This window comes from Apodemus sylvaticus, chromosome 5 (assembly GCF_947179515.1).
Source record: "Apodemus sylvaticus chromosome 5, mApoSyl1.1, whole genome shotgun sequence".
In the NCBI taxonomy this organism is placed as follows: domain Eukaryota; kingdom Metazoa; phylum Chordata; class Mammalia; order Rodentia; family Muridae; genus Apodemus; species Apodemus sylvaticus.
The window spans coordinates 56,879,010-56,906,369 of record NC_067476.1 but is presented as its reverse complement, the minus strand read 5'-3'; the positions used below and the strand labels follow the sequence as shown (position 1 = coordinate 56,906,369).

Genomic DNA, 27,360 nt, shown 5'->3' with positions numbered 1-27,360 from the left:
AAAAGCTGTGGAAGGAACAGGCGGGCCCAGGAGGAATCGCTTGCTGGACAAAATCCAAGTCCAAAAACTAGTGAATGAGGGGCAGTCCCTGGTATTGGGGTACTTGTATGGGCTGGGGAGGGGTACAAAGGAACAGTGTATTAGTGAAAGCCCCTTTAACTGGCTTCTTCCTCTGGAGACAGGTGGGGTAGCATTTTCTATCTGTCCATTTCTTTAAGGAAGTTGTAGTTCATAGCCAGAGTCTGCTTTGAGCCAGTGGGTGGCCATTACCCAAGCCTTTGGTTAGAAAACCCTTCTATTCGGAGATGATTGTGTCAGCAGAAGTGGTGAATGCACAACGTTGCTCTTGCAGTAGTGATGTGAGAACAAAAACGTTTCTACTGAGAATGGAAAATGGCTTTCTCTTCAGAGCCACAGAATTTGTTTTGGCTTCTCCTTTGTCCCCTCCTCGCTCCTCTCTATTCTGGGTCTGTGTCTGTTTTTGTTTTGTTTTAGAGTCAAGATCTCTCACTCCTCATACACCCCAGAGACCGTTGCTTCCCACCTAATAGCAAGTCAGATCTCTATGCTGATGCTCTCATCTTCCGTCTGATTACAACATTACCTTGTGCCAGCCCTTTAAAGGCCATTTTCTTTTCTTCAGCATAAATCCCTCGTGCCTGTCTGGTTTCTGGACATTGGTTTGGCCTATTTTCAGCCCTTCTATAATTTCCCAGCTGTCAGCTTCCTGAGAGAAAAGAAAAACAAATCATTTATTTTCTGCGCTTAATGATGCACACTTAAGAAGGTTCTTAGGCGGAAAGTCACCTTTGATGCCAGGCTCAGCCCGCCATTAGGATGAGTGACATTCTGGAGCTAATTGGAGCATCAAAACAAGTCATGGACTTTCAAGTGAAGCTCCTAGGAGTTTCCCAGGTAGACTCGGAGGCACACAGACTCCACGAGAGGCATGCCAGGACACTGCATGCTAGGCAGGAGGATGGAATTTTGATTTCCTGAACTCAGAATGTTTAAAATGCATCCCCCCTGCCCCCGCCCTCCTGTGATGATCCTGGGACACAATGACACTTTAAAGTTTTAAAATTAGAGATCTGGTGACAACTGTTCAGTCAATGTGCCGACCAGGCTGGCTTTCTGGGCACAAACGGAAAGGTTGCAGAGGTCTGATGCAGAATATAAGGGGCGTTAGCTCGAGCCTGCGGCAGGACTGTGGGGCTGTTAGCACAGAGCTGGGGCAGTGCTGGGGTCCTGTTTCGTACCACAACAGCCCTGAGCATCTCCAAGTGCGCACCCAAGCCTCACTCAACAGCCGATTAGTGCAGGCTTTCAAGGATACACATTCCCTGGGAGCCCATGGGAAGAGCGAAGCTAGCTAGGAGGCTAAGAATGGAGCTGGATCCTACCTAGATCGCTGGTCAGACGTATGCTTAGCATAGCGAAAGGCCCTAGATTCAATCTTCCCACCAGCAAGAATAAAACTCAAAAATAAACGAATAATAATTTAAAAAAAAAAAGACTTTGGTTCTAGGGTCTCACTCTTACCCTCCTGTTATATATAACATGCTTTGTTCATATATATTAATTTTTTTTTAAAAACAATCATCAGTATTTACAAATCAGATGTTTTTTTTTTCAACTAAAAAAAAGACAAACCAAATTTTCTGCTAGTTTAAAAGCTCTTGGTGACATCAAACTTAATAAGTAAACAGTGCTGACTTCAGTTGGCCACGGCGGCCACCATTCCACTCCTTTTGGCAAGTCTACTTGACTCTTGACCCTGGCCCTGAAAATCTCACAACCAGATAATTGCTTTGGGCCCACACACTCTAGAGCAGCTGTTCTCTACCCCTTAGGAGTTGAAACCATCCTTTCACTGGGGTCTCATATCAGATATTTACATTATGACTTGTAACAGTAGCAAACTTAGTTACGAAGTAGCAACAAAATAATCTTATGGCTGGAGGTCACCACAGCATGAGGAACTGTGTTAAAGGATTGCAGCCTTAGGAAGCATGAGGATCACTGGTCTAGGTGATCATGGATCTAGCAACATTCTTACCATCCCTGAGGCTAGAGCTTTGCCTGGCACCCAGAACCACCATGTGTCCTTTTAACAGAGAAAAGTTCTACACAGGGAGGGGAAATCTCTCCGCATAAGCAGCTCTGCAGCCCCGACTTCAGAAGGTGGACACACCATGCAGATCAGGACAGGGTCACTGTATGAGCCCCACTCCCAGCTCACTGGGTATTTACATTCTGAAAAGACTTTGCCGTCTATCCCTAAGGTAGGGCAGAGTGAGAATGGATAGAGGTTGCATCTCATGGTAGACCCAACCCTGCAGCCAGCAGGCTCTGCCGGTCTCAGGGAGGAGGTGCCATTATCAGGCACAGGTAAAGAGGGCTGGAGCCACCATCTCTTTCTCCCGTTTCTTGACATCCTAGAAGCTGCTTGCTTTGGGGCCAAGACTAATATATGCTAAAAGAAAATATGGGTATGTAGGGTGGAATTTTTCTCTTTTATCAGGAAATAAAATACAGAGATAGATGGTCCTGTCTCTCTGAAAAGCCTAAATTCAGCACCAAGCCTGCACCCCACAAATCCAACCCCACCTCAGGAAAGAGCCATTTCCTTACATCCACAGTCATAGCCATGTAAGATCTATGGATCTTACAGAAATACCCGTGTGTCTATCTGGCAACATTATATGTTCTTTCAAGTATATGCAACAGCTCACGATGTGGTTTTCTGCTTGAAGATAATTCTGCCAGAAATTGTGACTGGTCTGAGCTACATGGTGGTGCAGGCCTTTACTCCCAGCACTTGGGAGACAGAGGCAGGTAGCTCTTCTACGAGTTCTAGGCCAATCTCTTCTACATAGCCAAGTTCCAGGCAGGATAGAGCCACACAGTGAGAATCTGTCTCAAAAAACCCACAATACTATTAATGCTACAATTGATCTGTTACTTAAATATAAGAATGTTTCTGATGAGGAAAGCTTCAGGCTCTATAGGATATCATGGCTTCTGACTGATACAAGCACATGTGTCACTGTCACATGTCCCCAAGGGGCACATGGAGGATCTGGCATCCTTTCTTAATATGGGGTTGAACTCAGGAGTAGAACCCCACTTGTGAACAGTGTAAAGACCACATAGTCAGTTCTGACCCAGACCCCCAAGGACCTCTGGCTTTCAGCTCTCATTGGGATATAGTAACTTCTCCATAAACATGACAGACACAATTAGGAAATTAAGAGAGAGCAACTTCCCACATGTGTGTAAATATAGTCACCCGACATCTGTTCTTAGTGACATGTGAATTGTGCTTAAAGATTTTTCTAGATACATCCTATTTAAAAGGGTAGAGCCGCCTCCCTTGCTGTTCTCCCTCCCCCTCTCTGATGAAGAATCTCTATCTGACATAAAATGGAACCATTTAGTAACAAGTACAATTTCCCCCCCCCCTTACTAATTAAAGTCTGCGAAAACACAAACTCATTTCTTTGTAGCTACCACTTCTCATTTCTGTTGGAGTGGTTTTCTTTCCTTTTGGTGGGGAGAAGAACTGGAGAACAGGAGAGAGGGGTAAGGCAGAACAGGCCAAAAGTTAAAGTCTGTTTCCTAAGTGAAATGCTGCACTCGGAACTACCAGCGGCATTTACTCAGATGCAATACTCCTGTGTCCAGCTAAAGGGAACAGAATCCTGATGCACTTCTAACAATTAGACAGGCCGTCGGGCTGACAAAGGGGCAAAGGATAAAAGCCTGGCAAACAATAGCTCCACCTATTTCAATTATAAATGCTGATGGACGATAAGGTTGCAAATAAAATATGTAGGAAAGGAAAGAACCCATCTCCACACGAGACAGAACCCTCTGTGTTCTGTTTTCCATGACGCTGAAATCCCTCCTTCTTCCTTAGTGAATTAGGCACATTGTAAGAAAATTAAAATCACTTCCTAAAAATCAAAGAGTGCATTTTTCCAGAAATGCCAATCAGTATTTATTTTCAACTCAGGAGTCTCCACTCTTCCTAGGTCTATTTAAAACAGAAATAGAAACAAGAGTCCTAAAGACATCATGTCGGTACTTGACCAATATCAGTGCTCTTACCCTCTGAGCCATCTCCCCAGCCACCCTTTAAATTATAGTTTAATAATTCTCTTATAGCTGAATAATTCTTCCTTTTCCATGGACTAGAAGTCTATTCCTGCCGGAGGGAATAAATTTTGTATCTTGTAATGCCTTCAAAATATAAAAAGTAAAAATTTTAGTTAAAAATGCCTCAAGAGCTAAAAACATCAAAGAATTTAAACAAATCCTAAGCCAAGGCAATGCCTTGTTCAAAGTCCTCTTACCAACCAGTACCTGGGAAGCCTGTGTTCTCACAGAATGGTTTGAAGTGGTGAGATACACTAACTTATTCTAGGAGACCCCAAGATTTTCTACATCTACTAGTCCCATAGCAGGATTTCAATGGGAAGCATCAGAAGCAACGGGGTATAGTGAATGCTGTCGGGATTCCTAGGCAGGCGCCTCTGTTGGGTCACTAGGCCTATACCTCAGCTTGTGTGAGCCAGCAAGCTGTAGGGAGCTGATTAGACCTGAATGCTGGGAGTCTACAGAAAATGAGAATGTCTGTACCCACTGTTGGGGTTTTGTCTAAGCTCCACCCCACACCTACCTGGCAATAGCCAGGTATGCCCCGCCCCAGAGATCTGGCCCACTATAAGAGGGGCTACTTGCTCCTCCTCTCTCTCTTTGCTCTCCGCTCTCTCACCTCTCTGCCCCTGGGGCTCTTCCCCCCCTCCACGTGGTCATGGCCGGCCTCCACTCTCTCTATTCTCTCTCTCTCTCTCTCTCTCTCTCTCTCTCTCTCTCTCTCTCTCTCTCTCTCTCCCCCTCTCTCTCTACCACTAACTCCCATCCCCTATTCTGAATAAACTCTATTCTATACCATGTCTGTGTGTGTGTGGTCCCTCAGGGGCAGAGGTGCCCATGCAAGGGCCCGCCTGGACACCTTCCCCCACGCCGCCTAGCCACACTTACCTAACTCCCTATACTCCCCCTTTCTTAAGCCCCTTCATCATCCTGCTGCCGAAAGTCCTCCAATGGTGCTCAAATTCCTTCACCCACTCTAACCATCTGGAGGCTGGCTGAGAGAATGTGCGACACAAAATAAGTGTTTGGTAAATGTGCCCTGTTCTGTAACCTGTGCTGTCCATCTCTGCCACACCTCTAAAGTCCCATGGTATCTACACCAAGTGGCCATCATATGCTCATCTATGTACTGTTTCATCTTTTCACTAGCTACAGAGGATAGATGCTTCAAAGGGATATGTCAATCATATCAACCAAGTATGTAGGATCCATTTATTGTTCAAATAGAGGTCTGTCCTTTTTCTAAGTTATTTTTTTTAAAGATTTGGGGGTTTATTTATTTATTTATTTATTCACTAATCTTTTAGCTCAGAGTAAAGCTTATTTAGGGCACGGGGAGGGTTGTTGAGGAGGAAGTAGAGACAGAGAAAGGAAGAGACAGAGGGGGGAATGAGAGAGATTGAGGGGAGGAGGAGGCTGGCCATGATCACGCTGGGGAAGCGAGAGAGGTGGGGGGAGAGGACAGAGAGGGACAAGAGGAGGGGAGTAAGAGCTTGTTCTTATTTTTAATTGTGTGTGTGCATGCCACTTATGTGCAGGAGTTCACATAAGTTAGCATGATGTCCTGGACCTGAAATTACAGGCAGTTGTCTTCTGTAAGAGGAGCCAGCTCTCTTAACTGTTAGACCATCTCCTCAGCTATCCTCTAAATTACTTTTATAGTTTAATAATTCTTTTCCTCTACTCCTGCCTGACAGAATAAATTCTGTTGTTTGTAACATCTTTAAGGTGTAAAATACACCAGTGTACATGTCCATAATAATAGGGACGTATAGAAGCTTGCTCTTCTCTTAAGTTTATGCTTTATATAAGAAAGCAAAGGATCAGGAACACATATTTATAACTATAATTATCTTTAGGAAATCAAGATCCCTTTTGCGAATCTGAACTCTGCCTGTCTCCTTACTGACCCCACTGAACACATCAGAGGGGTGGGGATGAGTAGAGGGTGGGGGAGGTCCTTCTCCTTGAAGATCTTTTGTATTTTAGACATAAATAACTTCGGATGCTTCTTCCTACATCTGCAGGAGAACAGGCGGAAGAGGAAGGAACTCCGGCTTCCATGACACTGAAAGAGTGTTAATCTGTGCTGCTCTCCCTGGAGTCACTGCTGGAAGGCAGACACTAGAAGAGACCGGAAGTCACTATGTGTGATGGCCACTTGATGTGGGTACCACTGGTGAGGCGGAGACACACAGCCCAGGTTACAGAATGCAGCGCATCTACCTGTACTTCCCCCTGCCACCTAACAGCTCTTTTGTCTTAGGGCAAATTGCTAACTCTGAGTCTCCAGATTCACTAAATGTAATAAATACATATATGTCAGGGAACAGCTTATGAAAATTGTATTAAATGTGATGATGTACTCAAGTACTTTGTGTAGTGCCTAGAATTCAGGACACAGCAATAATACAATTGGACCCATGGTTTTTCTTTCTTCCCAACATTAATCTGTCATAGGATTATCTGCTCATCTCTCTAAGAGGAGATAATAATGTTTTCCTTTATTATTTTTCGCTTAAAATACTTTTAGACCTTCACCTATAACCCTGGAAATCCAAGGAAAACATACTGCCTTTTCTTCTCCCCTCATACAAGGCAGAAAAAAATCTCTGCAAAGGAGGCAGAGAAAGCAGCAGAGAAGGCCCGCACTTGGCCTCACTGCTCCCTTACAAGAGTCAAATGTCAAAGTTATTCACAGTTCATTTGGCCCCAGAGCAGTCACTGGGCTAGCTGTGGGAGAAATCTCACTGTCACTGACCTTGGAGAGGGGGAGGGGCTCCGGCTCTAGCAATTGGCGACTGGCAGAGGGCTCTGTGCTCGATGAAGCAGTTCTCTCCAAAACGTGGATGCTCTGCAAATGATCAGAAACCCAGCTAGGGTTAGAGCCCCATTTCTCACATCCGGGAACAGAGGGAAAAGATCATAAGGAGCCCAGCAGAAGAGAGGGCTGCCAGGAGGCGGCAAGTGCCGTGGAGCCAAGCCCAGCAGCAGCGTGGAGGAAAATAACACCGCACAGGTTTTTCTTCTCGCAGGTTCCCTGCTGAACCACTTCCAGAGCGCTGATTCGACCTTACAGAAGAAATCATAGAAATATATCTGGGGGGGAAAAACCCTGTAGGACACAGAAAAACACTGAATATGTCTGATGACCGACAACAACCGTATCTACATCTGCAACACCCCTTCATTGCCCCCCTTCTGTGATCAGAAGCACAAAGACTGCAAAGAAACTTGACTTTGGCAACTATGTAGCGGGTAAGCACATAGGCAGGTCACGAAGAATTAACTCAAGCCATCTGAGCAGGGAAGGGAAACCAGTTTCTCTGCTTTCCACACCAGCACACACACAGAGATCATTTTGGCACACAGTGCAATACACATGAGTTCAGCATCTATAGATAGCAGCGGACTGTTGAAATGTTGACTCCGTTTTGTGGACCAGAAGGGTGGAACGCCATGGGACTCAGTATCAGCATCTGGAAAACAGTCTCCTGCCTGCTTGGCATGGAGAACTTGTATCTATTTCTTCTCTACTTGACTTTGGGAATATCATGGAAAAAGAAAAAAGAACCTTATTCATTTTGAATATTCACTACATGTACAATATAGTACATATTAAAATGAGTAAAGAATATAACCCTCACATTTTGTTGACTATTTGAGGCACATGCGACCATAAAAAAACAAAAACAAAAACAAAAACAAAACATTTACTGACCCAGTAATAATCTTTTTATTACCACACGTGTGTATTACTAAAAAATGAAAGCATAATTGATAAAACAACCAACACCAAGTATTATAATTGGTAGCTAAATTCTAAAACAGGGTATTTTCTTTAACCTCCAGAATGTTAAGAAACCAATACCTCTCATATAGACATCCATTCTGTAATTTGCACATTATCAGAACCTAAAGAGCATTGTTTATCCGAGAATAAAATTAACCCAACTCAACACCCAGAATGGCCTCAAATTCACATTTCTTTCTAAAATAAGAAGCATATCCTTCAGGTTTGCATTCATCCGTGCTCATTATCATAAGGGAAAAGTCTTGATTGGCATGTCCTTAGCATGAGCAGCTATGAACGTTGAGAGTCATGTGCCTAGTCTCAGGTTTCTGCTACACTGCTTCCTGGAGGGAGGGCGGGCTCATCTGCTCTTAGAACCATTGTTTTACCTCACTGTACCCAACCTCATACAGGGCTGTGGTAGGTCCATGGAAGAATGTGTGTTTAGCATGCCTGAAGGCCTTGATTTGATTCCCAGCACCAGATAAGGGGGTAAATGGTTCCTAAAGATAATTTCTTCAGTGTTTTCTGATTACATTTTAGAGCCCTGTCATGGGGCTGGATGTTTAAATAGCTTTTTTTTGGAATTGTAAAAAGTTAGACTTCTACTACAACAGATCATCTGACAACATCTAATAAGTTTAACTTTTAAATTCCCATCTCTGGTTTGCTGAATGGAAGGCTCCGGTCAGCTGGGAAACATCACAGTTGTCCTGCGATCAGCAGTTACAAAGTTAGATCTTCTCATAGTTTCTTTTAAGATCACTATTTTTGCTATAATTGTCTCCTTCTCCCTTCACCAGCTCATTGCTCTCATTTCCTTTCATGATGTCTGGAAACATACACTCCATTGAAGGTGTTAAGCATGTTATATAAGCAACACAATCAGAGGGTTACATAAGCACATTCATTATTCTTTAAAAAAATAAAATAAAGCTTCCTCTCAAATCCTAAAATTACAACTTAATTCCTAGGTCCTCTGTGTGTGTGTGTGTGTGTGTGTGTGTGTGTGTGTGAGAGAGAGAGAGAGAGAGAGAAAGAGAGAGAGAGAGAGAGAGACATACTCTCATATGCATGTGCACCTGATTCGACCTAGGCCTTATGAACATGAGGAAATGAACTTAACCCCTAAGCATCACCCTCAGCCTTAGAATACACAGAAGAGGGAGAGAGTACTTACCCATGTCCTGGTCTCCCTGCTCAAAGGGACCTGATGCTTACGGAGCTCAGGTCAAGATTCCTGAGCATAGCCTTCCCTGTAGCTCTCCAGGCTGGTAGGTCTGCTGTTCACGGGTCTCAATGCCTCCTGGGCAGCAAGAGGAAATCTGCCCACATGACTGGCCTTTGGTTTCCTCCATTTGTCAATAAACAGACAATGCGACTGCATAATGGCTGAATAGCTCAGGACAACTCACCCAGGGAAAAGCATGATTCCAAAGACTACTGGTCAAGGCTTGTCAATTTTATTTCAAAGATTAAAAAAGCTTTTATATTTATCTGGGAATATTTTAGGCTGTGGCTACAAATTCCTGGATAGATTTACTTTTCATCCATGTTCAGGGCACTGAGAAAGACAAGCAGACCACTGCTTTCCGAATGTTCTTCTATTGACATTAACACTAATACTGGGTGACATAAGTTATAACAATTTCAAAGATATAACACCACCTTGCAGATAACACCAGAAGGGCTCCCTCCACCACAACCTTCCCCAGATTCCGAGGTAGACATGAATAAAATAAAAAGAGAAAGGTCACAGAACTTTGAAATATCACAACCTCGAGGTTAATTTCTTAGACAACCCTGAAATTAACCTTGAGGTCATGTAATTTCCAGTTTCTAATTTTGAGAACTTGGCCAGCTTTAACTGTGGGACCACAGGCTATGACATCGAGCAGTGTTGTGACATTTTCTAGATCAGGATGCTACACTCATTCTATTTACTGAGGACCAGACAAAAATCACCAACCAGTCTCGGCTTCAAGTCTTCCATCTGTAAGATGGAGATAATAACTCCCTTGTAGGACACAGAGTTGGCACTTAGTGTATACAAAGTGCTGCCCAGACCCTGGTACACAGCTGATACTCAATGGTAGTGACTATCTAGCTGTAACATTACGCCATCAATTAGGAAGCTCACATATGCCTCTGGAAAAACTTTTCTCATTACAATAACATGAAGCATTAGACCAGTGGTTTGCAATCTTTCTAATGCTGGTTCTCAACCTTTAATACAGTTCCTCAAGTTGTGGTAATCCACCCCTCCCCCAACATAAAATTATTTCCGTTGCTACTTCATAACTGTAATTTTGCTACTGTTATGAATCGTAAAGTAGATATCTGTGTTCTCTAATGGTCTTAGGTGACCCTTGTGAAAGGGTCATTTGACTCTGAAGGGGTCACAGCCCACAGGTTAAGAACCATTTCATTAGAGTCACCAAAACCTCAAGGCCATACTGACCCAGTTAGCAGCAACTGTCTGGCCTACACTGAGAAAGCAGCAGCCTGTCAAGTGATAGTTAAGTGGCCGTATGTTCTCTGCTAAACCCAGACTTGAACGTCTAAGGAACAGTGTCCAAAAAAGGTCACCCTCATTGGGCAGTGGGAGAACCCAAGGGGAGAAAAGCAATGTCATTAGCACAGCCTGCCCTCCTGGATTCTTCAGCATGCAATAAGGACACAAGCTCCACTATGTTCATAGCAGCCCTATTTGTAGTAGCCAGAAGCTGGAAAGAACCTAGATGTCCTTCAACGGAGGAATGGATACAAAAAATGTGGTATATTTACACAATGGAGTACTATTCAGCCATTAGAAACAATGAATTCATGAAATTCTTAGACAAATGGATGGAGCTGGAGAACATCATACTAAGTGAGGTAACCCAGTCTCAAAAGATAATCATGGTATGCACTCACTGATAAGTGGATATTAGCCTAGAAACTTTGAATACCCAGGACATAATCCACAAATTAAATGATGTCCAAAAAGAATGGAGGAGTGGCCCCTGGTTCTGGAAAGACTCAGTGCAAGAGTATAGGGGAATTCCAGAACAGGGAAGTGGGAAGGGGTGGGTGGAAGAATAGGGGGATGGAAGAGGGCTTATGGGACTTGCGGGGAGTGGGGACCCAGAAAAGGGGAAATCATTTGCAATGTAAATAAAAAAAATAGCAAAAAAAAAAAAAAGAAAGAAAGAAAGAAAGAAAGAAATACAGCTTGTGGGGCTGGAGAGGTGGCTCAGCAGTTAAGAGCATTTGTTGTTCTTGCTGAGGACCCAGGACCCACAGGGTGGTTCACAAGGATCCGTAATTCCAGTTCCAAGGGATCCTATGCCCTCTTTTCTGGCCAGTACAGGTACCAGGCACACACACACACACACACACACACACACACACACACAGGGCATCCATACTTAACAGGCAGGCAAAACACGCACACACATAGAAATAAACAAGGCTTCATGAAAAGAAGTGCTATTTGTAAACATCACGGTGTTGTATTGTGCCTTGTATCATCCACCGAGAGCTGAGACTCAGCTGACTACAAAGGGACAAAGGCTTAAGAACATGGAACCAGAACACGCCGCTCAATTCAGGACTCAACTCTTGTATTCTAGACACTTAGCAACACGAGCTACATAGCAACATGACTACATAGGAACGTGGAGGCCAGCCTAGGCCACAAGAGACTGTTTCAAAAGGAAACTAGACTAATAGTCCTGTGTGGCTGAAAAAGGACACCAGTTAATCTATAATCTTAAACTGTCACAATTCTTAAGATTTCAAAAGGGTTTCCAGTGTGATAAGCACTCACATGATTTGTTAGCCTTTAAGATTTATATATGTATACTACAGGCACAACTGGACTATCTCAGTTATCCTTATGGGGTCACACTATGTTTATCTGTGGTGTGTCTTTGTGTATCATAAATATTTGCTGAAGAACAAACAAAACATAACACCGGCCTTAGTTAATGTTCAGGAATGATTACATAACCAGGAGATAAAGTACTCATTATAAAGAGGAGAGAGCTGGCCCAGCTCATGCCTCAGTGTTTAGAAACTTAGTCATTTTCCACACAGTATGTCTTCATTTTCATTTTCTTCTTTGTTCTTTCTTTCTTTTTTTTCTTTTTCTTCTTTTTCTTTTTCTTTTTTTTTTTTTTTTTTTTTTTACTGATTAAAGATATCCTGACTTTGGTTTTTCTTATTTAATTTTATTTTTTTTCTTATTCACTTTATATCCCTCTTACTGCCCACTCCCAGTGATCGCCTCCCAGAATCCTACTCCCATCCCCGCCCTTTTCTCCTCTGAGCAGGTGGGGCCCCTCTGGGTATTTCCTCCAATCCTGGCACTTCAAGTCTGTTTGCCTAGGCGCTTCTTCTTCCACTGAGGCCAGACAAGGCAGCTCAGCCAGAAGGATGTATCCCACATACAGGAACAGCTTCTAAGATAGCCCCTGCTCCAGAGGTTGGGGCCCCACATGAAGGCCAAGCTGCACATCTACATATGTGCGGGGAGGCCGAGGTCCAGCCTGTGTATAATCTTTGGTTGGTGGTTCAGACTCTGAGAGCCCCAAGGGTCTAGCTTAGTTGACTCTGTTGGTCATCCTGTGGAGTTCCCGAGCCCTTCGGGGCCCACAATCCTTCATCCTATTCTTCCATCTTCATTTAACTTTAGGTTTAAATTTATGGTGCTAAGGCTTATAACATGATTATTAAAAAGCTGATAGTTTAATGATAGTTATTCCTAATACCGTTTTAGACAGACACACACACACACACACACACACACACACACACACACACTTTGAGAAATCCTCTTATATAATTACTGGAAATAAGTAAATAAAGAAAAAATAAAGACAGAATTGAAAAACATCCATGTTAAGCAATGAATTCTTTCAACTACTTTGACATATTTTATTTTTCAATGGACATAGAATTACTACTAAAACCAAAATGGGAACTGTACTGTATTTCAGTTTAACAACCTGGTTTTTTCCAATTAACTTTTCCCCAGCATTAGATAGTATTCAAAGAAAATTTTTAAATAGCTGTGCAAATTCTCATCGGATGGCTATGAAATGCTATTTAACTGCTTCCATATTTCTGAGTACTAGATAGTTTCTAATTTTTCATTGATTAAAATATTTTGTGCAGAAATATTCGCATGTATATTAAACTAAAAATAATACATAGTATTTGGTAATTTAATATGTGATTACAGTGTATTTAGATCATTAATCCACCTAGGTAACTTCTGTTGTTTCTTAGAATATATTGTTTAGAAGCTAAGCTAATGGTCCTACAATATTGTCTTATTAAAGGTTTTCCATAAACATTGCTAGGTCCCAAACCACAAAATCAATACACAAGCTTGGCTGCGTATAAAAAACATGCACATCCACAAAACCTCACTAGTGCTAGCTGTGATGGATGCTACAAAAATCAGATCATAGTCAGGATCTGAGGTAAGTCAATCTGGTGCTTAGAATGTAAACTAATTATCATGCACAGATGGTAGTATTTGCACAGTATTCGTACTCTATAGTTAGACAGGTACAGTGGGAAGCAGGTGAAGGAGGTAGAAGATTTACATTTATTCCTTAAACAAAATAAAGCAGTTTTATAGACTTAAGGTCCTTCCACAAGATGCTTGCTAGTTCTAATGAAACACCTCAAAGTATATCCTGACTCCCAACCCCAGTGAATAGCAGGCAGGCTCCAGGGAACAACAGACTGCTAGGCCTTTCTAAACTCTATGGAGGGGCCCTCTGGGATTCGCTAACACCATCTATTTAGTGCTCTGCCTAAGAATCTAACAAGCAGTATTAACTTTGAATCTCACAGGTGGATTTGCTGCTGTAAAAAATGCTATTTGAAACCAGCAAGCTCAGGGTTCATAAAAACAGGGAGAAGCAGGCCTAAAGGACGAGCAGGGCCCTGCAGGCATGCCAGGAACAGCGGAAGCTGCTTACCCAGTAATGATGATTTCTGAATCATTTGTGGGTAACGAGAGGCTGCGTGCCAGGTGTCAAATTTCTTCCCAATGGTCTCTGGGTTAGTACATGTCATATGTACTGAACGTGCACTGTAAACATCAAGTAACAGTGGTGGGGGGTCTTCAAGTGGTGGGGATGAGAAAGCTGGGGGCTGCTCATTACTTCTAATGGGGGGGAAGGCTAACTGCAGTTTGCAGTAAACAAACAAATGATCAAAAGTTTGCATTCCAAAGCCAATATATGCAATATACAGACAATCCAGCAAGTAAGCATGTCCTTTCTAGGACAGCTCATGACGCCTAGGACTATTATTTTGGGTACCTTTAGGTTTATCGTTCACTAGGCCAAAGAAGGTATGAACATTACCACTGATACTCAGGGTAAAACATGAGGAAAACACTAACCCAGAAGTGATTGATAAATGCTGCTTTGCAGAGTTCTCCTCTAATAATTGGATATACAGCCTGACTGGCTTTGCAATAAATAGGCCAATCAAACAGTGAAGTGCCAGGGTAGGGCCTCCAGAGACAGGCCTCCAGAGAGCAAACCCTGTCTTCCTCACTCAATTTGTGCAAGATACTCTACCACCTGTGCCCTGTTTTAGTTCTCTGGGAAAAGTCCTCATGGCCAGCCTTCGCACAGTGAGCTTCCATGAAGTATCAGCTGCTGGTGGTGGTGTGCTATCTACTCAGACACTCTGCCTAACTCCAGAATATCCAGACTTTTCTAGAACACCCAACTCACAAAAGGCACTTGAACCAAAACTTGCCTACAGAATGAACTGTCACAAAGGAAATACATTTTTTTCCCAACCAAAAACTAACTAGGCCCAAGCCATCTTAATAGTCAAGACCAGATGAGACTGGTATATATACACTGGAAGATGCTTGTTATCGTTCTGCCTATCTAAGAAGGAACCTATGCTATGAAGACCTAGTAGATTTAGGTTCTAGGAGCCTTTTCACGCGGGCAGCAAGTGCTGATTCAGCTATTGGACCAGAGTCTTCCTGAGAAGCTGGTTAGAGCAGCATGTAGTCCTGTTGGCTCACTGCTGGGGATAGCCTCAAACATCACCACTCGGCAACTGAAAGGGCCCTCCCTGGTTTTAAAATGTTCTTGGTAACACATAGCAAAGTTCTGGATGCTCTGATGGAATGACTAGTCTTCACTGTTAATTTGACCTAGAGGCCTATGATGGAGTGTCCTGAGGATTAACTGAAGAAGGAAGGCAACTCTGCATGTGGCAAGCACCATCCTATCAATGGAGTCTTGAATAGACTAAGAAGAAAGAAGCTGACTAGAACCTTTCATTCCTCTCTGTACATTGGCTGTGGATACAATGTATTCAGTGGCTTCACACTCCTAAACCAAAGCTCTCCAGCACAACAAACTCTTCCCCTACAACTGTAAGTCAAGATAAACACTCCTCCTCTTACCTTGCCTCTTGTGAGGGATTTGTTTTAGCAACAAGAAAGGTAACTAATATAAGAACTTGAGAGATAGCTCTGCAGATCAGGTGCTTGTTGTAGAGCATGAGACTCCGTTCTCAGTTCAGATCTACAGCAGAAAAAGTCCCCCGTTTGTAGCAGCATGTATCTGTTATCCCAGTTCTGGGAGGGCAAAGGCAAAACACACATCCCTGAGGCTCACTGGCCACCCAGCCTAGCCAGTCAATGAGCTTCAGGTTCAGTGAGAGACCGACTGAAAAAGTGAGATGGAGAGCAACTGAGGAATGCACTCATCATTGATCCCTGACCTTCATCCACAGCAGTACACCTACGTGTACTCATATGCATACTCACATGAAAGCCTAATCATACAAACATCTATATGCACACAGCATGAGGGTACGCTGCACGCGCGCACACACACACACACACACACACACACACTCACTCATGCGCATAATACCCTCTTGTAACAGAAATCAATAACTGTTAAGGATTGATCATGATCATCAATGATCAGGATCATTGATCCTCCCTCTCATCTTCATTCAAATGTACTCTCTACATAGCCAATACACAAGACTGTACGTGGTACCAGGGAGACACTGCTGAATGGATACAACCCTGTGTTCATGAGACTGTACTCCAGGAGCAGAGTCTAGAACAAAACAACATAAGTATAACTAGGTAGAGAAGCAACATCTAACACGCCAAACGGTGATTAACGTTTAAAGAAAAATAAAGCTACCTCCATGGACAGCGAATGATGTAGTCACATAGAGAAGGGCAAAAAGGCTGCTCAGTGAGGGAATGGTTAAAAAATGACCTAAGTGTGTGAGGAAGTCAGGCATAGGTGGAGACAAACTTAACTAGGCAGAGGGGATTAAAGTACATTAATCTGGAAGTAAGAACACATTTGGTACATCTCAGGAATATCCTATAGGGGGATCAAAAAAAAAGGTGATGTGGTAAGAAATGCGGTCAGTGGGTCAGGCAGCCCGAGATTATAAGTGCCCTCATCGCCAGTGCTCAGCACCTCAATGCCATACACATTTCCCATGGGGCTGGGTGGAGAAGGGTTCCCTCTGCCTTTCGTTTTGAAGGGAACATTCTGATTATCCTGTAAAGAATGTCCTGTATGACTGGTGAAGAGTAGAAACTGAAAGACCAAGTAGAAAATTGTGTCAAACACTCCAGACAAGGACATGTGGGGGCTCAGACCAGAATAGCAGGGAAGGTGGTGGAAGGCACCAGATTCCAGAGGGAGGAAAGTCTACAATGGTCTCTGTTGGTGGGAATCAGAATGAGAGACAGACATTTCCAGGGATCAGGATAGCTCCACAGAAATGAGAATCATTATTTCCTGAGAGGGAAACTGGAAAGGGACAGCTTAGGGAAGAGACAGATGCATTTGGTTTGGGACACCTTAAGATCCATTAGCATCACAGTGGATCTCTCTGGGTAAGTATTACTGCAACAGGCCTACTGACATTGGGGGTCAAAGTTCACAAATTTCAGATCTTTCAGGAGCCAGGCAGTCCATAAAAATTAATAGTGAAATAACTGACACATAAGGACCCTGGTTGATCAGGTAGAAAACGCCCCCATCTAAACTAGAAGCCACTATTGAGATGATCAGCATTGCCATTTAGGATCTGGGCACAGTGGCTCTGTGTCTTTCAGTTTATAAACACAAGAAGAATCTGGATGCTTTTTAATAGCCAAATATTAGAAAAAGAAGTTTTGGATTCTTTGAATTCTATAAGTGTTTGACTAACTAGAGGTTTCAGAACTTAACACTAATCTTAATTCATTGATACACAGCAGAGCAAGGACATTCTGTTCAGCATTTCTCTCAATTTACTTAATAAGTATGGAAATACTTTATTTCCATACCCCTCAAGGGACAAGTTTTATTTGCAGAACGCTAGCTCATGAGAAAGCCTTAGCTGTCTAATAAACTCCACTGTTAATCTTTTTCAAAGTCTCATGGTATATTTATTTAGTGGCGCTTGTGGGATGTAGCAGATCACACACAAGCGATTGTGTTAGGTGTCCTGCCATCTAACAACAGAATGGAGGAGAACTTCTAACGGAGAAGGTACTGAAGCCACCCAGCTTCTTAGGGTCTAAGTGGACCGACCGTTGGTCCTATCACTGCAGTAAGAAACACTTAGCAAAAGCCCAAACACTGTGTCTCTTTATGCCTTCAACATTTCCCATCTTTCATCTGCTATGCTCTACCACTTAGAGACAGGACGGAAAGCCAAGGGCTATGCACAGATGTTCTGTTTTATTTATCCATGAAGAAGAAAGAGGGAGGCAAATAAATCTGGCATAGAAAATTTGTAATAAAAAAAGACAAGACTAATATCATCATAGGTCTGCAAGAACACTTAGAAAAGTTTACAACACAATGTAAACCTACAGGTAGATCAACAAAGGGAACAATACAAAAATGCCAAACGTCGCCCATAATCTCTGGGACTCGGTCAGTGAAGGAGACGGGGGAAGTGATTCTGAATGGCCAGTGAGACTGTCACATGAGCCAGTCTTTAATCCCAGGGAAGTTTTAGAGAGGGCAGACGTCAGTGGAGGTAGGACTCAGCTCCGGGAAGATGAGGCAGAGATACAGATAGATACAGAGGGGACAGATTTCAGAATTACAGCAGGCAATGTGTGTGCTGTGAAATAGGGCTGCACCAGACTATGGTCTTCTCTGGGCACCCAGCCTATAAGGAAATCTGGCTTTCCTTGTGTGAGGAACAGGAAGCCATCAAAGGGTTTCACGACTCTGTCATATTCAGGGAATTTGAAATGATAGGGTCCTGAAGGTAGGTGTTGGTGAGGCAAGAGACCTCTACAGCGGCTGGCAAAGGTGACCAGGGTCCGGGCGGGGAGCAGACAGTGGGAAGGAAATAATATTCTAGAAAAAGAATACAAGCTATAGAGTTAATTCCTTGGACTGTGAATGAAGCCAAGGAGAAAGGCATGTAATAGATTCCCTGTTACTGATAACAAACTGGTTTGCACGTGTTGCTTTACCATAGTCGGAGTGGGACATCTAAGCAGAAATGTTTAACCAGCTCATCAGCAGTTTGCACCTAGGACCTGTGAACAACATTAAATAAAGTGCATTAAAGCACTACTGTATTCTCCGCTGTGTGCTATATGGTTCATTTATGTGACTAGAAGAAAGACAGAGGTGACACAGCAGTATTTACATAGGTGCCTGTCAAATCAGAGAAGATCCACAGAAGATTAATTTGTCACACTTTTGCTGGGTCCTTGTACTATAAAGATGTGTATAAAAAGCACTACATCTCATCACTGCATATGTCAAACTTCCAAGTTCTCTACATTTATCCTGAGTTTTAGGTAGTGACTGAGATAGGGAGGAAACAGATCTGTTGTTATTTGTTATTCTCCTCCTTGAGGGAGATGAACAGATACAAAATAGCAGTCAGTAAGCAAGGAGAAAAGAATGTCCTTGCAGGGACAAAAGTAAACTGTTGCCTTGACGATTAGTAGGCGCCTGGAAAAATTAATACTAGTATGGAGCTCAAAGCTCTGCATGTAGACCAGACTAGTCTTGAATGCTTAGAGATCTGCCTACCTCAGCTTACAGAATGCTGGGATTAAAGACATGTGGTACATAGTGGTACCCTATCTCAAAACAAACAAACAAAAGCAGGCATTTGCATAGTGTCTACTATCTAAAATTTGTGATCAGTTCACACACCTTGTTTTCATCACTGGACTTGCCTCTCACAAGCCCATCAGGCATCATCTACTCTACCTTTAGGTTCCAGGCCAGAGTCTCCTGTGTCCCTGGCCACTTGCATACAGGGCCTGTAGTGCAGGTGTAGCAGGCAAATCGTCAAGGCCTGACAACTGCTTCTATAGCAGTCATCAGTCTTTCTTCTATTTACCACAGGTCTCCAGGGTGAGCTGGGTCAATCCCTTCTGCCCCTTAGTAACCACGAAGGCCCTGTGACTTACAGTTTCTCAGTTTAAATGCTCAGAGCAAGAGAAAAATGGAGAACCCTCAACAGGAAAGAACAAAGAGGCAGAGGGGTGGGCTTGCCAACTTAGAGGGCATGTAAGCATGCAGTAGTCATTTAACACCACGTGTTCTCATTCACAGTCCTCCGAGTCTGTGAGAATCTACAAATACATTGCAATTGCACTGAACAGTACAGCAGCAGGCAATCATGGATTTAGTTAAGCAGAAGTAATTCTAAGATAGTATCTGTGCATCCCTTTTTTGAATACCATAACAAAGGTACCAGCATTGCCAGACTTCACTAAGTAAAACTCACAAAGGAAAATTCCCATAAAAGGTTGACAATGCACTTGTAAATTTTCACAAATTACTACTATAAGACACATTGTAATGGGAAATCATTAATCCTAACTATGCTAGATGAAATACCACTGTTCTGTCAATGGCCAGCATTTATATGGCAGATCCCCATACAACTCTGACAGCAGAGCGGTCCCCAAAACACAAATGCAGTAATTGCCAGCAAAAGTAACTTTACAGACTGGATCAAATGAGACAGCAGGTATATTCTACCGTAAATAAGTTCTGACACCTCACTTCCGCTGCTGCCTTTGAAATTTGTTCAATCTTTGTGGTTCACAATTCCCAGAAACTACAACTTTATTTGCTTCCTAACTATTGAGTCTGACAGTGAGAAGGTTCCACAGAACCTTGCAGAGGTTAGGGCTTGTAGAGCACTATTGGTCTTGCAGAAAGCCTTCAGATGGTCCTTGGGTTCTTTTGCATGTCTGTGACAAAGAGAGACCTGACTATGACAGTTTTATGCTGGCTCCACAGCCAAGTGTTCATGGTGAGAAGGTCACCAGGCTTCCTGGGAAACGCTGTCCCATGCTGTGGTCTGTACTCTGAAAGTCCATACCACCCCTCCAAAACCAAACCAAACCAAAATAGAACGTAGAAGCCAGTGTAACAGCTTTTCACTATCAGGCACAGCTACACATAAGGGGTGACCTGTGGCACAAAGTATTTCACAAAAAACTTTCTGGCTCAGCAATCCATGCCATCCAAACAGGGCTCTATTGGCAGAAAATGATGAAAAGCACGGAAATCTTCTCCTACCTGTCTGCTTTCCCTCTGAGAAGACGTTGAAGACGAGGCACTTCTGTGGGTCGGAGTGGATGTTTTATGAGCAGGGGATATGCCCTTCTCGTCTGAACTCATTGCTGCAATTAGTCTAGGGATGTGCACGTAAGACCATCCCAATCCTTCTTCCAATTCCCAGACAAAGAACCAGACAATCTGTGGCTTTAGTCCATCTCCCTGGGACCGGACTGGACCAGGAAAACAGGCTACCGCTGACGAGTCCAAACCACCTAAAAACGGAACAAACAGAAAGTCTCATGTGACTTAAAAATAAATAGCAATCACTGTATTTATGGGGAAATTAATTTACATTAACAGAGGGAAGACGGGACACTTAGAAGTACAGGTCTGGGGCTCAGAGACCTCTAGGTTGGAGACACAAGTTATAATTGGTGGCAGTATAGATCTATAGAATTCCCACATGGATTCTGGTGGTGGTACGGATCCATAGAATGATTCACACATGAATTCTGAAATTTCTGTACGTGTACGGAATTTGGTAGATGCCTGTAGTCATACTGAACTTCTAACATTATGCCAACAAATTAAAGGAACTTGAATGTGTTTGTTAGGATTTTAATAATCACCTGCTTACAGACAATAATCAAACAGAAATCCCTGGAGTGGGGCAGGTAGCTCAGGGGCAGAGCCCTTGCCAAGGATGAACAAGGCTCTGGGTTCAATCTGAACAGCAAAAATTAATTAATTATTAGCTTAAAAAGAATCCCAACAATTAAGAGAATTTTTTTATGAACTTGTAAACCTGGATATTCTAATGACTGAAACCTGTAATGTTCTCTTGGAATTTTAAATTTCTACCCATTACAGTAAAAAATAAAATCTGCTTAGCTGAGCTGGATCTCAATAGTTAAAAGCACTAGCTGTTCTCCCAGTGAAGCCAAGTACAATTCCCAGCACTGACACGATGGCTTCCTTTCTATAGCTCCATTTTTCAGGGGATCCAGCTTCCTCTTCTGACCTGCAAGGGCCCCGGGTATGCACATCACAGGCATACACGCAGGTGAAACACCCACACACGTAAAAATAAGTTTAAAAAAATTAAACTTTTTAGCATCCAAACTGTAAGAAGAGGTCTCAAAGCAAAATCAGCCTTTGTAAATCATAAATTCAAAGAGCCCAAAGCTCTTTTATTAAACAGCAGTAAGGTTTCATCTTTGACCGGCAAAAGGCAGTTAAATAAGCCAGTACCTGACAGATGATGTCTAATCTGTTCAGGGAAGAATCAAATAAGTATGACTAAAGACCCTGAAGCCAATCCCTGGTGCCTGGGAGCAGGAGAGTGAGAAGCTATTTAGATCCTCCATTCAAAGTACTTTGTTTTCCAGTCCAAGATGTTTTACAAGTAGATGCTGACACTTGAGCCAAAAGCATGGCGGCTTTGTTCAAGTGTCCCCAGGGGACAAGGCTGAAAGGCCCAACTTATTAAACCATTATCCATGCAGAAGTAAATCCAATCCAAGTTTCAGGCTCTCAGTCAGTCTCTGACACACACCCTCCCTCCTTCCCTCCCCCACATCTCCAGTTCCTTCCTTTTCCCTTTATTCTTCTCTTCCTATCTATCTATTTATCTATCTATTATCTACCTATCATCAATCTGTTATCTATATCTATCATCTATCAATCTGTTATCTATCTATCTATCTATCTATCTATCTCACCTACTACCTACCTAACTACCTACCTGGCTTCATGAATACTAATGCTAATATCTTAATTTAACATGACATTTTCAGGGTAACCTTTTCATGATCAAAGGGCCATGCTCAGTCTGATTGTATTATGAATGCAAATATTCAAGAAAAAGAAACCAACAGATGAAGAATGCATCCCAAGGTCTGATTTTGAGGTTGTCATTGTTATCTACAAGTCTGGAATTTCTTGTGTTTTTATACAAAAGGTGTTGTGTGACTTTTCCTGGTATACCTCAACAACTCACCTCAGATAAGGAACTGATGATAGATCAAAGTTAAACAGTGTCAAATTCAAATGATTTTTAAATCTCATCCTAACCAGGCATTAATCAAAGTTTGAGTACCTCCTCTATTTTTAATGCATTACAAAAGGAATTTTAAATTCTGTTCGGAGTTTGAAACTACCTATTCTTTATTCCTAGAATGTAGAATTTCCTGTGACCTAAGAAAGATTTATTTCATTTCCAGTGAAGCACATTTTCAGAAACTGCCTAAACAGTGTTATAAAACCAAGATCATACACTTAAAGGCATCACCAACACAATTACTATATTCAGCCAAAAACCACTATAACTGAAAATAACAGTAATACGAGAGCAGAAACCCTCATTTTTCCCTCATATACGTAGGAACGCAAGCATTGTAAAGTACTGTGAGATTTACATTTATTTACACAGAGGGATATACAATTTATGACCCAAGAGCCAAATTAGGGAAAACCTGTAGAGATTGTTGTGCATAGGCATCGTAAATTATATGTGACCAAAAAAGCATTTGAAAGGAAAGGACTTTGCCTGAGCTAAGTGCTGCTGTGAGACTAAGCTCCAAGCTCACACATCCTCCAGGCAGGGTATCCAGGTACTTAGAATGCCTGCACTGTGCCCTGACAGAGCCGCAGACCCCTGATAAGGAGCACTCGGCCTTGACAGGAGCCTTACAGTCACTGCCACTCAAAAGCCTCGTTCAAAGGAATTCAAATGGTCCCACCCAGGTGAGTGGTATATGAAATCAGCCCCCTGGGAGAGTTGAAGGAAATCTGACCTGAATAATATAAGTCATTACAAAAATAAAGAAAACTATGAAACACTTAGATGATATATTATTGATTTAAAATAGCATATTGCTGAGGATTCCTATGTTTCTGTTTGGTTAAAATAGGATAAAAAATATTAACAAGGGTTATCTTTAGTTGTGGAAGCTCATTCAATTCAAAACCAGCACAGGTTCAAATCAAACAATTTTTTTTTTCAAACGAGCAGGATGAATTTGAAAAAGCGAATTTGAGTGTGAAGCAAATATAGTTGACACAAATAATCTATTGGCAAAGGTCAGGACACATATAAAGAAAATAAAGCCAAAGGCCCTCTGCCTCTCATTTGTGGATGTCTCAAACACCTGTGAAAAGCTAATCCATATACATAAGAAAATAGAAAGTTTATTTAAAGTAAAAGGAAGGAGCTGTAGAATACAAGTGTTTTCACAAAACTTAAGAAAAGAGGTTTCTTTGGCAAAACTAAGGCAGGTTTGGGGACAACGGGATTGACCTAGTTTAAGAACCTGAAGCTATGGCACCAGAATTGGAATTCGGTAATTAAAGGGATGATAATGCAGTATGGCACGGTTCTTCAGAAAATACATTTTATCTTGTTATATTTTATTATTATCCCTTAGAAGTCTGTTTTCTAATGAGAGACAGGAAAGAGGTGGGCCCAGATGGGAGGAGAGGTAGGGCAAGTCTAGGAGAAACCATAATCAGATTATATATTATTTGAGGGGAAAAAAGCATTTTCAATAAAAGGAAAAGAAATGATGTTAGAATTGGCTCCCAAAAAGAGAAATATACAGGATGAACAAAAGGTTAGGGAGATGCTGGAAGGAAGGAAGGAAGGAAGGAAGGAAGGAAGGAAGGAAGGAAGGAAGGAAGGAAAAAAGAAAATCAAAGTTGAAGAAATTCTCTTGCAAACAAACAAACAAACAAACAGTCCAGGAGACAGCGGGGAAGCAGAGCTAGCACTAAGCATCTAACGGAATCCAGGAGATAGCAGGGAGCAGAGCTAACTCAAGCATCTAACTGCATCTGCAGCTAACCACGATCCTGAGCAGTCACTGAAATGAATGGCATCTGAAATGTTTCCAAACATAGAAATTTCATCACACTCTAATAGGAAAAATAAGGTAGAAAAATAACTTAAAACAAGAACCCAACACAATTACTGGATTTAGATTGCTCTGTGGGAAGCAATTCAATAAATTAAAAATTAATCATAGAGTAAGAGCGAGAACAGGCTCTGAAAGTGCACTTTTCTAAGCACCTCTTAGGTTGGACAATGGCTAAAATCAAAAACTCAGGTGACAGCAGATGCTGGCAAGGATGTGGAGAAAGAGGAACTCTCCTCGTGGGATTGCAAGCTGGTACAAGCACTCTGGAAATCAGTTTGGTGGCTCCTCAGAAAATTGGACATATTATTACCAGAGGACCCAGCCATACCACTCCTGGGCATATATGTATGCCCAGAAGATGCTCCAATGTGTAATAAGGATATATGCTCCACCACGTTCATAGCAGCCTTATTTATAATGGCCAGAAGCTGGAAAGAACCCAGATGTCCCTCAACAGAGGAATGGATACAGAAAATGTGGTACATTTACACAATGGAATATTATTCAGCTGTTAAGAATGAGGAATTCATGAAATTCTTAGGCAAATGGATGGAACTAGACAATATCATCCTGAGTGAGGTAACCCAATCACAAAAGAACACACACTGTATGCACTCACTGATAAGTGGATATTATCCCAAAAGCTCCGAATACCCAAGATACAACTCACAGACCACATGAAGCTCAAGAATAAGGAAGACCAAAGTATGGGTGTTTTGGTTCTTCTAAGAAGGTGAAGAAAATACTCACAGGATCAAATATGTAAGTATAGAGAAGAGACTGAAGGAAAGACCATCCAAAGACTGTACCACCTGGGGATTCATCCCACATACAATCACCTAACCCCAACACTATCATGGATGCCAAGCAATACTTCTGAAAGGAGCCTGATGTGGCTGTCTCCTGAGAAGCCCTGCCAGAGCCTTACAAATACAGAGGCAGATCCTCACAGCCAACCATTGGACTAAGCGCAGGGTCCCCAATGGAGGAGTTAAAGAAAGGACTGAAGGAGCTGAAGGGGTTTGCAACCTCATAGGAAGAACAACAATATCAACCAACCAGACCCCCCCCCCCCCCCAGAGCTCCCAGGGACTAGGTCATCAACCAAGGGGTGAACACATGGCTCTAGCTACATATGTAGCAGAGGATTGCCTTGTCAGGCATCAAGGGGAGGAGAGGTCCTTGGTCCTATGAAGGCTCGATAGATGCTCCAGTGTAGGGGAATCAGGGGTGAGGAGGTGGGAGGGGGTGGGTGTAGGAACAACCTTACAGAAGTAGGGGGAGGGAGGATGGGATAGGGACTACCTGGGAGGGGGGAACTGGGAGAAGGGATAACATTTGAAATGCAAATAAAGAATATATGCAATTTAAAAAAAGGATATTTGGAAACAGAGAAAAGTCAGAACCCGCAGCACTCATCCCTGCCCTCTCCCCCAGTCTCCTCCATCTCTGTCTGTAGGATGGACTGACTATCCCACAGATGGCCTTAGCCATTCATGTTACTAAACATGAAAGAATAAAAGTAAACACCCTGCACTTATAAACTTACAAAATTAGATGCCTAGAGAACGAGCACATAACTGGATATCTTTAAATAGTTCAATTAACAAATTTAAGTTAAGTTAAATTTTGTTAAATTAAATTAACAAAAGTGTGTTGAATAGCCAATGATGAGAAGAGGGATCTACAGGCGTAAAATAGATGAATATGCCGAGAAATAGAAGACTCAGACCTGAGAAACCACAGTTACAGTTTATAACAACTAAGATTAATAAGTCAAACTAAAATATTCTAGAACCATCCTAGTAGACTCAAAGTATCCCATCCATTTAAAATCCATTACCAATATTAAAAGCCCCTACAAAATGTAAGACTATGTCCTTATATGTTGGTGGTATTTCTGTAAAAAAATGCATAAACAAAACAAACCCGCACACACACACCAGTCAATCCAGCGCAGGCTTAACAGCAAAGAGTAAAATTGTTTCTGTTGAAATCAACTAATGCTGGGGTTTGTCTGCTTAACATGGTCCTTAACATGCCAGCCAGTGAGTGGCATAACCGCCCATCTGAAATACTCAAAAGGGGCTGGGGAGCATGCTCAGTGAGTCCGACATCTGCTGTGTAGATGGCAGGATCTACACACATAGATCGCAGGTCTGTGTAACCCCAGGGCTAGAGGGGAGAGGCAGGAATTTCTTGAGGGCTTAGTGACTGTTGTGGGCTTCCAGTTCGGTGGGAGACCTTGTTTCAAAATAAGACAAAGAAATCACAGAGGAAGACATCTCACCATTGACCTCTTGCCACCATTGGTGCACATGCAGTACACACCAGCCAACTGATGGCCTCTGTGGGCACACACACAGTACACACTCACCGACACACACAGAAAGAAACCCAAAGCATGCAATGCTGGAAATTAAGGAATATTTTCTGTGTAAAAGATTTAATTCAAAGGCTGAGAGTGTAACTCAGTGCTAGAGTGCTTGTCTAGCATGCAAGGGGCCCAAGGTTCAGTTCCCAGTATAGCCGGGGTCGGGGCAGGGTGTGTGTGTGTGTGTGTGTGTGTGTGTGTGTGTAAAAGGCAGAATTCAAAGCATGGTATGGTGGTTCACACATGTCTTCCAAATACTCAAGAAGCAGAGGAATTGCGATGAGTCTGAGGCCAGCCTGAGCTATACAATAAGTTCATTTATTATTATTATTATTATTATTATATCAATTATTTCATCTTAGGATGAAATTAGATCTAGTCTCAAAACCAAAGCAAAAGTTTCTGACAAGACAATTCAGGAGGACATAAAATGTCATACATGTATATGGGAACTCCAGGAACCATCTCTCTGGAGTGAACATACAGATTCCCAGAAGCAGCTATTACCACTGTGCATTTTCCAAGTCTCAGCTTTGTTCAGAGCCCTGTCCAAGCACTCAG

The 27,360-nt window shown here is 42.4% G+C and overlaps 1 protein-coding gene across 1 annotated transcript in view; it reads right to left on the bottom strand.

Annotated features, from left to right (window-relative positions):
• The window catches only part of Osbpl6 (oxysterol binding protein like 6), a 188,156-nt gene that overhangs the window by 54,051 nt on the left and 106,745 nt on the right, over positions 1 to 27,360 (bottom strand). The window contains exons 3-5 of the mRNA XM_052182759.1: positions 20,530 to 20,783; positions 6,923 to 7,015; positions 605 to 727 (exon numbers count right to left, since the gene is read on the bottom strand). Of these exons, the coding sequence (XP_052038719.1) occupies positions 605 to 727; positions 6,923 to 7,015; positions 20,530 to 20,631 (318 nt within the window). The 5' untranslated portion in view covers positions 20,632 to 20,783. The remainder of the gene's footprint in view (positions 1 to 604; positions 728 to 6,922; positions 7,016 to 20,529; positions 20,784 to 27,360) is intronic.